This window comes from Callorhinus ursinus, unplaced genomic scaffold (assembly GCF_003265705.2).
Source record: "Callorhinus ursinus isolate GAN/ISIS: 27379988/994484 unplaced genomic scaffold, GSC_fseal_2.0 scaffold24, whole genome shotgun sequence".
Taxonomy (NCBI): domain Eukaryota; kingdom Metazoa; phylum Chordata; class Mammalia; order Carnivora; family Otariidae; genus Callorhinus; species Callorhinus ursinus.
Genome location: NW_027397086.1, coordinates 4,486,503 through 4,498,508, shown reverse-complemented (window position 1 = coordinate 4,498,508; position 12,006 = coordinate 4,486,503). Strand labels below are relative to the sequence as shown.

Sequence of the window (12,006 nt, the reverse complement as noted above, 5' to 3'; positions counted from 1 at the left end):
GCAGGAGGGGAGGCGCTGACTGTTCTTTCTCTTAGGTTCCATTTGGAGCTTTTGCAACATGCAAAGTTCTACAGAAGAAGGTGAGGTGGATCTTCATTTTCATAGACTTGTTTGTTGCATGTTTGCTTGTTTGAAATCAGGTGGGACTTTTCGGCACTGTCTTCTTGGCGTAGACATCTCCCTTCTCCCTGATTTTCACCCTTTCAGCTTGAAGTAGGTGTTTGCACAGTTGGAAGAGTTGAGTTTGGTGTCAGCTGGGCCTGGGTCACATCCTGGCCTTGGCCCTCGTGAGTTGGGCAACTTCCACCAACTCTTACATCCTTTTTTTTCATCTGCTCAATGAAGACATTCTTCTTTCTAGTTCTACTCTCACAGAGGTAGCATGAGAATTCAAAGAGTGACGCGTAGGGAGGTAGGTAGATGGAGACTGGAATGCACCAGGTATGACGCCTGTCGCAGTAAACACAGGGTGACCTTGTTCATAATAATGAAAGATGTACTTAGTTCTGGTCACCCAGCAGAGAGGGTGAGAATGGAGTGAAGGGGTTTTCAGAAAGGCGTCGCGGCTTTGCGTGTAGGCAGCTAGGAGCATTCTAAACAAATTGTCTAATGAAGGGAGGTAAGAAGTGTTCCATAGAAACAGCCTGGTGAGCTCCTTGACACTAGAAGTTTCTGTGTGGGGGTCGATGCTATAAAAACAGCAACAGATGACACGGATTGAGCACTGGACCCCAAGCCAGCCCTGGGCTCAGTCCTTTTTGTCTGTTATTTTGTTAATCATACAGGCAGCCCTCGGAGGCAAGTACTTTGTTATTCTCTGTTCCCCATGTGACGATGCTGACACTGGGGGAGGTTAAGATCAGGGCAGCTGCACAGGGACCCTTCTCAGGATGGAAGGTGGCATTAGGCCTCAAAGATCCCTTCCACCCTTGAAATTACAGACTTTCAGGTCATCTGATTCCCCATTTGGAGGTTCCACAATTCTGAGCCACGTCCCCCATTGCAGTGTCCGGGAGAGCAGGGAAGAGCGGGCATGCGGGGTCTGCAGTGCATCCTACACCAGGCTGGCTGCCGTGCTTGCCGCTCTCCCTCTGGCTGACACGCCACACATCTTTCCCACACAGGTGTTGGTTGTCCACACGAATCACCTCACTTCCCTGCTCCCTAAATCCTGCAGCCTCCTGAGTCTCATAACCATCAAGGTACTGGGGTCCTTCTCCCAGGGCTCAGGGACTCTGCCTGGTGTACCACGTGACGGCCAAGCTCCCTTTGTTAAAGTTTATGCCACACAGGCCTAACTTAATAGTCAGGCTGGGGTTGGATTGGCACAGTTTATGGGGCACCTGAGTGCTGTGCATGGGGTGGGGTTGCAGAGATAACCAGCCACAGGCCCTGCCTTCAGGGGAACTTGCCCAACAGGTAGAAAGGCGAAGCATAAAACTCAGAGCACGTGAACTCACAGAGAGTGTGAACACTGACCAGCCCAAACAAGAAGGCCCTGGAGGGACGCAGGGCCTCATGCGGTCGGTGCGAAAGCCCCGTGATGGGAGCTGACTTCCTCCTGACTGTCAGCCTCTCCGGGACAGGGACTGGGACATATTCACAGTACATGTGGCCTGTGGCCTCGGGATTATTCCACGTGAACATGAGCTGACCGTGGGCTCACTCCATAGAAAAGGATGGCAGCATCAGGCGTCAGAGTGGTTTTTGTGGTTAACTCTGGTTTGTAGGAGTTGGGGTGGTTTTTACTTCTCTTTATTATTCTAGCCCAACACTCGTTTTTTTGTAGTAAAACAAATAACATTTTATACATTTTTTAAATATTTATTTTGTACTTGTGTATATTTCTACTTCATATATATGTAAATGAAACATACTTATGTACTCATATATATGACCTATGCCTTTTTTGCTCATTTGTATTGCTAAAAAAACTAGCAAATACAATTAAGCAAAGGAGGAAAAATGTCATCTCACACTCGAGAACCACCGTCAGTATATTATTGCATACTTGATAGTCTTTTTCTACATAAATATGTACTTATACTCTGAGGGTTTTCCTTTTTAACATAAATATTTAGGCATACCGTTTCATAGCATGCTGTTTTCACTCAACAGCTAAAAATAAGTATTTGATAAAGAAAAAGGAAGAAATGGTTTTGAAAAAGGAGCTGAGATGGAATGATCACGTAGTTGGGAGAGGGAGGGGCTGGTGTTGTTTCAACACCAGAGGCAGGAAGGGGCCCCGGTATCTTCTCGCCTCCCCGGAGCCAGAGGTCTACGGGCTTTCTCCGTTGGTGACTATGACCCCTTAGCTTGTCTTCCTCCTGCAGGTTCTGGATCTTCACGATAATCAGCTGTCAGCTCTTCCTGACGACTTAGGGCAGCTGACTGCCCTCCAGGTATGGCTGCAGGACGCACAACACCTGCCTCTGACGGCAAGTGAGAAACTGCACGAGGCTGGAGAGTTCTGGTGGGGCTCTGGCCATGGCCGCCCTGGGTGCCGGCGCCCTCTGCCCCTTTCCCGTCAGGAAGCTCGGTGACACCCTGGACATGGCAGTCTGAGCTGTGGGAATCTCAATGCCATATTTTTGGCTTGTGCTTTTGGGATTTCATTGTGAGCTTCCACAAGGAGGAAGCAGGAAATGATGAATTTAGCACTGTGACTCATCCTCCCACTTTGGATCAGTCATGGGCCCCCTGCATGCCCACGAGGAGCTGAGCGCTTCCCTCCTATTATCTACCGATTTCCTGCAGCCTCCTTGTCAGGCAGGTGCTAGCATTATCCCCACTTTACAGAGGAAGAAGCGGCTTTCCTTCACACTTAGATTAAAACCCACTCTCTTCACTGTGCCCCTTCAGACCCTGTACGATGGGCCCACCTGCTGTCCCGCCTCCTCTCCTGTCCCCTTCAGCTCCCTCTGGCCTTCCTGCCCTACTGCGGCAGGGCCTCCCCGTTCGGACCTCAGCTCTCCCTTCTGCCTGAGCGGCTCATCCTCTGTCAGCCCAAATGTCCCTGAGAACCCTCCCAACCTCCCTGTCAAAGTAGATCCACCTTCTGGGTCTCTGTCTCAGCCCCAGCTTGTTTCCTTGGGAGCATTAATGGCCGTGCATAGTTCCTAATGAAGGGTTTACTGATTTGATGGAGATGTAGTCCTCGGAGGGCTGCACCCCAACCCTGCACGCTGCCTCCAACGTGGAGGAGACCAAGAAATGATGGGAATGAACAACCCTACAGTGTGGCTGATGTTGCATTTTACAGGTGAGAAAGTTGAGGTCCAGAGGGATGCCTGTCACATGCCCAAAGGCACACAGAACATGTGGCAGAATAGTAGGAATTGTCACCCCTTAGGAAGCCACAGTGAATACTTGGGTGTAGGATCTTTGGGGACTTTTTTTTTTTAAAGATTTTATTTTTTATTTGAGAGGGAGAGAATGAGAGATAGCACGAGAGGGAAGAGGGTCAGAGGGAGAAGCAGACTCCCCGCCAAGCAGGGAGCCCGATGCGGGACTTGATCCCGGGACTCCAGGATCATGACCTGAGCTGAAGGCAGTCGCCTAACCAACTGAGCCACCCAGGCGCCCCTCTTTGGGGACTTTTTTTAACACATGTATTTTTATAGAATTGTTGTATTCATTGATTTGTAACTTTTGGATACCTGACAGTAACTCCTAACCATCTTTTGCTTCATCAAATATTTATCTGCCACATTATTTTTAATGACTCCTTAGCTTTCCGTCACATCAATGTTTAATGAGTACTTAGTGTGCCATCCCATTGGCCTTGCTCCCCTCATAGTGCCGCATCCAGGAGAGAGCGCGGTCTGCGGGATCCAGCAGACCTGCGATCCTGTCTGGGCACCACCAGCTGCCAGCTTTGAGATCTTGGGCATATCCTGCTGCTTTTATGCAGCTCGGCTTCCTTCCCCCCAGCACTGGGATTCCTAGAGCCCTGTCATAGGCTGACTCCCCCAGGTCCCTGAACCTGCTCGTCCCCTTCTTCCTCCTGGCTTGATTGTGGGACCATCATGGGGCATTCTGTGGTCTCCATAAATGGTGGAATCTCAGCAAGAACCGGCTCCAGGTCTGGCTCTGCTCTCTCGGGCACGTGACTTCACCACTCTGAGCCTGTGGGATCATAACCATCAGTGCCTTCCTCGCAGGGCTGTCAAGGGGAGTTAAAGTATGTGTGGCACCCAGATGCTGCCTGGCTTGAAGCAGGGCTAGACCCTGTTCTCTGTGTCTGGGTTCTTGTGTCATTTTCCCCTCTGTCTTAGGTATTGAATGTGGAAAGGAATCAACTGACGTATCTCCCACGTTCCATTGGGAACCTGATCCAGCTCCAGACCCTCAATGTGAAAGGTAGGGGCCAGAACGCCTTGTCCATGTGACTTTCAGTCAGCTCTGGGCTGTCTTGGCCAGCATCCACAGAGTGCTCCTCCTGGGGAACCACTGAGCAGGAGGGCCGCCAGTCCTGGAGCATCCCTATAAACTGGACTGACCCCCTTCTGGGGAGGGGAGGGTGTCTGTCTCCATGGTAACGAGAGACAGGGTGTCTGGAGAGTTCCTGTGACTCTTCAGGGCCTTACAGAGAGGAGGCCAGCCAGTTCTGACAGTCAGGCTCCCGGACTCGGGCCCCCATATCTGTAGTAACAAGGCGCGGTCGGAGTGGCGGCCTGGCTGGGAGAGAGCCATCCAGGAGCCACAGTACAGGTTCTGACAGCGAGCGCTTCACCCTCAGGGAGGAGCGCTTCCACAGTTGGTGATGCAGCGAGTCCGTGGGGTAGGGACAGGGAGGGGTGCCCCCCACTTGACAGGGGAAGAAAAGAGGCTGGGAGCAGTGACTTGCTCAAAACCACCCAGTATGATAGTTACAGAGCCCAGAGTCACATGCAGGGTGCTTGCCTTCCATACCCCCAGCTCCCTCGTGTCCTCTGGTTGTCCTTAAGCACTTTCTGCACAAAATGCCTCAGTTTACTCATTGGTAACATATAAATGATAAAAATAATGATACCGTGTTTATCGATCACTTACGGTGTGACAGGCACTGTGCTGAAGGCTAAGGGCTTCATATGCATAGTTTCATTGAATTCTTTGATGTTCCTATGTGCCCAAATAGTATCATTATCCCCATTTTACATGAGAAAACTGGCCCAAAGAGGTAAAGTCCATTTTCCAAAGTCACCCAGCTAGTAAGTGGTAGAGTAAGAACTTGAACCCAGGCCACTAAAACTGGACCCCTCTGCTCTTCCTCACGGAGCCTCAGGTCTCAGGACCTGGTGCACACCCCGGGATCAAAGTGAGGCACCCACGTGCCCCCAGGTCCTGGCGGCATCAGGCAGGAAGCTGGTGGAGGGGCTTTGGGAAGTTGAGCTGTGCCATTGGGATCTCTCCAGATAACAAGCTGAAGGAGCTTCCAGACACCTTGGGAGAACTTCGAAGCTTACGTACTCTCGACATCAGCGACAACGAGATTCAGAGGTTGCCACAGCTACTGGCGCATGTTCGAACCCTGGAAGTAAGTGCGGCCCACCCACACCCCCTTCCCATGTTCCTGAATGCCTGCCCTTGTCATGGGGTGCTGGGCTCGGTCGTTAGGGGCTCACAGAGAGAGTGATGTCAAGCAGTTGTCATTATGTGACTTTTGCTGCCATGACGGTGGCAGAAATACACACTCCTAGAGTGAAGACAGAACACTGAATCCTGGTGGGGTCGACACTCTGTGAAAGATGTGTTTGAGCTGGACCTTGAGAGAGGAACTCGTTTTGGAGAAGTAGACATGGGTAACGGAGCATTCAGGTGCAGGGGACAGTACGGAGAATGCAGGAGGTGCACAGCACAGGAGGTGTTAAGGGAGGAATGGGGGATCTGGTGTGGTTGGCAGTTGCTGTGTCTGGAGGATCCAGATCGTGAAGAGCCCAGAGCTCCGTGACAGGGAGAGCAGCCTTACTTGGAGGCGTAGAAACTGAGCATCAGAGCAGGGAGGGGGGACAAGCCCTTCCTGGGTCACTGTATTGGTTTGCCAGGGTGGCCGTAACAGAGTACCACAGGACAGGTGGCTTAAATAGGAGATTTATCTTCTCACGGCTCTGGAGGCTAGAAGTCCAAGAGAAGGGTTGGTTGCTTCTGAGGCCTCTCTCCTGGGCTTGTAGATGGCTCTCTTCTCCCTGGGTCCTCACATCATCTTCCTCCTCTATGGGCCTGTATCCAAAATTCCTCTTCTGCTAAGAACACCAGACATAATGGATTAGGGACCAGCCTGGTGACGTCATTTTGAACTTGTTTACTTCTTTAAAGACCTTATATCCAAATGCAGTGGCATCTGAGGTACAGGGGATTAGGACTTCATATATGTGTTTTTGGGGGACACACAGTTCAGGCCTTAACAGACACACTGACACAAGGCCGCTTGCTCAGGGAAGGTGGGGGCCCTTACAGTTGTGATGACAAGACAGCCCACATTTATCTGGTATTTACAAGGTTAGGTGCTTAATCTGCATCAGTTCCCTGAATCCTCAGGAATATCCTGCAAGCCAGATACCGCTGTGCCCCTTTGCAGGTGAAGCGGCTAGGCCATGGACAGTTTAAGGAGCTTGCCCAGGGGCCGCACAGCTAGTGATAGCAGAGATGGGGTTGAAAACCAGGCAGTGTGAATTGAGGGCCTGTGCTCTTCACCTCTGTGCAACTCAGCCTCTGGAACAGGGACTTATCTATCCCCGATGACACATAGTCTGGCCAACATCCCAGAACTCTCTGATGAGCCATCAGTGAATTACCTGTCAGTCCAGACTGCTGAACATCAGCATCTTTATCAGAAGTAGGTGGGTGAGCATGTAGACAGCAAAGGAAGGGGGCTGACCCTAGGGGCTGGTCCCTCCCACTGTGGCAGCCAGCCTGAGAATGGACAGGATGGTCAGCCCCTCTCCCTAGGCAGGCTGGAGAGACAGTGCTGTCCAACAGAACTTTCTGCAGTGATGGAAATGTCCAGTGACTGTGCTGTCCCAAGTCGATAGCCACTAGCCACGTGTGGCCCTCGAGCACTGGAAGTGTGACTAGTATGACCAAGGAAGTACATGTTTACTTATACATTTTTTTTTAAGATTTATTTATTTACTGGGGAGAGAGAGAGCACACGCACACAAGCAGGAGGAGGGACAGAAGGAGACTCCCCGCCAAGCGCAGAGCCCCACGTAGGGCTCGATCTCACGACCCTGAGATCATGACCGGAGCTGAAATCGAGAGACACTTAACCGACTGAGCCACCCAGGCCCCATGTGCTTAGTGGCCACCGTACCTGAGCGCACAGCTCACAGCGACACTGATTCTGAAGCCCTCATACGTCAGCTAGTGGGAGCTCTGAGAGTGATGTACTTTACATCCATTCTTTAAAAAAAAACCTTTTGAGCTTCTTGGTGGCACCTTGGACAAACCCTTTTTCAGGATGAGACCATAAGTGACCATTCTCGGTTAAGGCCAAGGTCTTTCTCACGTTTTATCTATTACCCATCAAACAGCCCTGCCGCTGGGTGATATCGTGCCCGTTGAACGGAGGGAGCCAAGCCTCAGGGAAGTCAGCTGCCCTGTTCAAGGGCACACAGCTGGGACAGGATGACCTGGGGTCTGACACCAGGGCCAAGTGGCTGCATGCATCGCTGTCCAGTTGCTGCTCCCGCCGATAAGGGGGACACCCGCATCTGTGTGTTCCATGCAGTAGCCGTGGCCACCTGTGGCTGTTGCACACTTGAAACGTGGCTGGTGCCACTGAGGGACTGAGCTTTAAATTCGCTTTCATTTTAGTCAGTTGAAATGTAAACTGACATGGCCAGGCGTGGCTCATGGCCACCAAACTAGGTGGTGCAGCCCCAGCACCCACCACACTGTTGGTGACCAGTATTACCCATGTGGGTGAATTTTCTTTAGGTTCGGCCTCCCAGGATGGGGTTTTCTGCTCTCGGGCCCCCCAACCTCAGGCAGTTGGTTCCTGTGCTCCAGGGCAGGCTCCTTCTGCAGTGCGTGTCCCTGGGTGGAAGGGCTGTGCTCACCAGGCTTGGGGGGCCTCTGAGCTGCTTTCCCCACTCAGCCACTTCCAGCCTGGTCCCTCAGGCCTTCTGGGGCGGGCCTGTCTGTCCCAGGCAGAGAGGATATGGACTCCTGAAAGGGGCTTTAGATAACTTGTGCCAAGTCCAGGAGGCCTCTGGGAAAAAGTAAGAGGATAGCAGGAGGGCTTGATTCAACAAATAAAAACAACGGAAAACCTCACGGCAGGGCTGTGGACAGCTTTGTGGGCATTTGTGTGAACCAGGTCCCTGCTTCCTGGGCCTCATAAACCCATAAGCAGGTGCATGCGTGCCCATATAAACATTGGGTTTTTTTTTACTTAAAAAATCACATTGTTAAAAAATTCCAATTTCATGTAGAAAGTACCCCAGAATCTCCCCTTTAGAGGAAACCATTTTGAGTTTGATATATATTCCTCCACGCTTTTTTTTTTATAAATACACTAATGTGAGAGAATAGGAGTATTTCTGGGCGCCTGGGTGGCTCAGTTGTTAAGCGTCTGCCTTCGGCTCAGGTCGTGATCCCAGGGTCCTAGGATCGAGTCCCACATCGGGCTCCCTGCTCAGCAGGAAGCCTGCTTCTCCCTCTCCCACTCCCCCTGCTTGTGTTCCTGCTCTCGCTATTTCTCTCTCTGTCAAATAAATAAAATCTTTAAAAAAAAAAAGTATTTCTTTTAACAAACATGGAATCTTATTCTGTATGTTGTCCTACAATTTCCTTTTTTCCCCACTTATTTAAGTTTTTATCCAAAACCATGAATCACGTGCTGGCTGCACACCAGACACTATTTTAGGTGCTGGGAGCAAGACAGGTAAGCTGCCCCTGCTCAGCGGAGGAGACAGTAAACACAGCTTCGTAAGTAAACCAGGTGCTTGGGAATTGTATTGATAACATGTATAAAGAGGTTCCCCTTGTGTCTGCAGACTCTGAGCCTCGACGCCTCGTCCATGGTTTACCCCCCCAAGGAGGTGTGCAGTGCCGGCACCCAGGCCATTCAGCAGTTACTCTGCAAAGGTAAAGCCAGGCAGCCTGCCTCCTTCGCTCAGTGAGCAAGCATGGTCCCAGCAACCGCCCTGTGTCAGCCCAGACTTGGGGGACAGCAGAGACCAAGGAGACCACAGTTCCTGCCTGCTCGGAGCTCTCCAGATCTGGCAGGAGACACAAGCAAAGCAGATGGTCACAGGAAATCGAGTTACTGCTTAGGTTGGGGCATCAGGGAAGGTCTGGGAAAGTGGCTTGGCTGAAACCTGAGGGCGTTTAGGACTTAGGAAGGAGAGGAGGCCATTGCTGGTGGGAGGAGAAGCATGTTGAAGGGCCTAGAAGTGTAGGGCAGTGGGAAGCGTGCGGCAGAGGGGGCTGGGGAGGCCACTGGGGCCTAGTGTCGCACAGGAGAGGGCTCACTCCACCTGCAGGGAGAAGGTCCTGGAGAAAGCTAGTGTGGAGGCCAGGGACCAGTTAGGAGGTCATTGGGGTCATCCAGGACCGAGCCACGGTGGACTGGACTTGGAGGAGTGACAGTGAAGCTAAGGTGACAGGAGGGCCACCATTGGTCCAGGTGCCCAGAGGGGAGGGCAGAGTACCTGGCCACCTCCCGTCTGGCAGATGGTCTTAATTAGGGGCTCCTGTCACCTGGGGAACTTGTAGAACACGGCCAAGACTCATACAGCTGTGGGTGACAGATGTCATGGCAAAGCAACAAGAAAGGAAAGCAAAGTCTTTCGTACATGATTCCGGATCAAATGGATATTCATGTAGGGAAAAAGAACCTTAATTTCTTCCTTCAACAGCACCAGCCATAGAATGTTGATAAATTACATTTCACTAACATCAGAAAGACACCATTTAGGGAAAGAGGGCAAGCCATGAAGTTGGAAAGGATCTGTCCATATGAATATATGTCGAAAGCCAAGTACAGAAATACTCATGGCAGCACTGTTCATAATAGCCCAAACCGGACACAACCCAAATGCCCATCGGTGGTGGAACGGGTCAGGGTGCTGTTTCAGACTCACGCGTGAATACGATACAGCAATCAAAAGGAACAAAAAAAGCAGTCTTACTGCTATGGCCATGGTGAACCTCGCAACACGATGGGCCGTGAGAGAAGCCAGACACGTTTATCAGCACACAAGCACTGACCCCAAACCGAGCCCTGTTCATAAGGGTGATTTCCTTTTAAACATTCACCAAGCTATACGTGAAGAGTTTTTGTTCTTTTCTGTATGTATGTGATACTTCAGTTAAAAAAAATAGTTACACATCCCACAACGGCTACTCAGGCCACACACCTACCAGATGAGTCTTCGAGCAACAGGTGACTCCAATGTGTACCCTGGCCAATAGCTGAGCTAGACAAATTCTTCAAGTATAATTACCATAGGGTTATATTAGCTTCAGGTGTACCACATGAGGACTTAATTCTGTACGGGACTCTGCTCATCACTGTAAGTGTGCGTCTAAATCCCCTTCACCTGTGCCACCCATCCCCCACCCAAACCCTTTATCTTCCTTAAAAAGGTTTTTCAATTATGCAATTTCTAGGTATACAGAAGACAAAGAATAAGGCAGTGAACATGTGTAGGCTTGCTCTGCAGCTTAAGAAATAATTCTTCAATTTGTTTACACGGTGTAGTAGGTATAAATATGCACATAAGGTTTTGGGGTTTGCTCTCTTAAAAACATCTTTTAAAATCCACAAAAGATAGTGCACTATTGTGATTCCTGTTTTTCTCACTCAAAAATAGGTCTTGGGCCTTTTCCTATCTCTTGACGGATGCATCTGTCTTGTTTTAAAGTTCTATGTAGTTTGTCACGTGTTGGAGCCCCGCAACTTACGTAGCCTTCCTTTTACAGTGAACGTGAGCTCATTTCCAGTCTTCCACTGTTGCGAACACGTTAACCCACCCCTCTCTGGCGCCGTGGGCGTATTCCTCCAGGGCGGGCCACAGTGGGGCTGGCAGACGAAGGGGGCCAAGCGCTGTGCGCTGCACCAGTTTAGGTTCCTGTGAGTAGCTTCTGAGAGGACCCTTTCTCCCTCCCACAAATAACACTTGGTGCGTCATCTTTAAAGTTCTTCTAAGCTTATTTATTCTGACGGATAAGCAAAGCAGCCTACTATTATTGTAATGTCATGTCCTTGGTTTTTTTTTTAATGTTTTTTCATATGCCTACTGGCCCTTTTTAGTATTTCTTTTCCCATTTATATTTTTAAAAGACAACTTTGACCATATTAAAATCTAAAAGTTCTTTACCTCAAAAGGATCCCATCATTAAAGTTAAAAAGGTTACCATCTGGAAGAAGATAGTTATAATCTATATTATAGGCCCAAGGTTATTAGTTACGGTATATAAAGAGCACTTATAAATCAACAAGAATAAGGCAAGTAACCCACTCAAAAATGGGTAAAGAGTACGAACCCTGTCAAGTTATATAGGAGAAAATTATGCAGGGCCTGAGAAGGCAGGCGTCTTGCCCAAGGTCTCATACACATAGGAGATTATGGACCCAGGCTTCTCCACTGATCTCCAGGCTTTTCTCATCTCATTCTCACGTGGATGGTGAGGCAGCTGGCCAGCCTATCTATTCACTCAGCTGACACTTACTGAGTGCTTGCCATAGTCCAGGCCCTGGCTTTAGGACTCGTGAGCAGGATGGAGGGCCCGGTTCATTCCAGGGCAGGGGAGCAGTGGACCAGGCAGGTGGGACAGGGTGCTGGGGAGGAAGTCAGAGGCTGCAGGAGCTGACGTTTCTGCCCCCTCCCTCCTGGTCAGCTTGTGTCCTCTCTTGCAGAGTCAGGACTGGAATACTACCCTCCTTCTCAGTACTTGCTGCCAGTCCTGGAGCAGGACGGAGCTGACACCTCCCGGAATAGCCCTGATGGACCCACGGACAGATTCTCCAGGGAGGAGGTAGAGTGGCAGGTAAGGCGTACCTGCCTGCTGACAGGA

The 12,006-nt window shown here is 50.4% G+C and overlaps 2 protein-coding genes across 7 annotated transcripts in view; one reads left to right on the top strand and one right to left on the bottom strand.

Annotated features, from left to right (window-relative positions):
- The window catches only part of LRSAM1 (leucine rich repeat and sterile alpha motif containing 1), a 39,361-nt gene that overhangs the window by 3,796 nt on the left and 23,559 nt on the right, over positions 1-12,006 (top strand). For 2 of the 6 annotated variants that reach the window (XM_025888419.2, XM_025888420.2), the window contains exons 5-11: positions 36-80; positions 1,125-1,202; positions 2,334-2,402; positions 4,278-4,362; positions 5,397-5,518; positions 8,982-9,072; positions 11,849-11,979. In XM_025888419.2, the coding sequence (XP_025744204.1) occupies positions 36-80; positions 1,125-1,202; positions 2,334-2,402; positions 4,278-4,362; positions 5,397-5,518; positions 8,982-9,072; positions 11,849-11,979 (621 nt within the window). Of the gene's footprint in view, positions 1-35; positions 81-1,124; positions 1,203-2,333; positions 3,263-4,277; positions 4,363-5,396; positions 5,519-8,981; positions 9,073-11,848; positions 11,980-12,006 lie in introns of those variants that run through there. The other 4 variants (XM_025888421.2, XM_073905725.1, XM_073905724.1 and 1 more) reach the window with 4 other exon arrangements.
- The window catches only part of NIBAN2 (niban apoptosis regulator 2), an 82,568-nt gene continuing 76,727 nt past the window's right edge, over positions 6,166-12,006 (bottom strand). Inside the window, exon 15 of the mRNA XM_073905723.1 lies at positions 6,166-6,221. Within this exon, the coding sequence (XP_073761824.1) occupies positions 6,181-6,221 (41 nt within the window). The 3' untranslated portion in view covers positions 6,166-6,180. The remainder of the gene's footprint in view (positions 6,222-12,006) is intronic.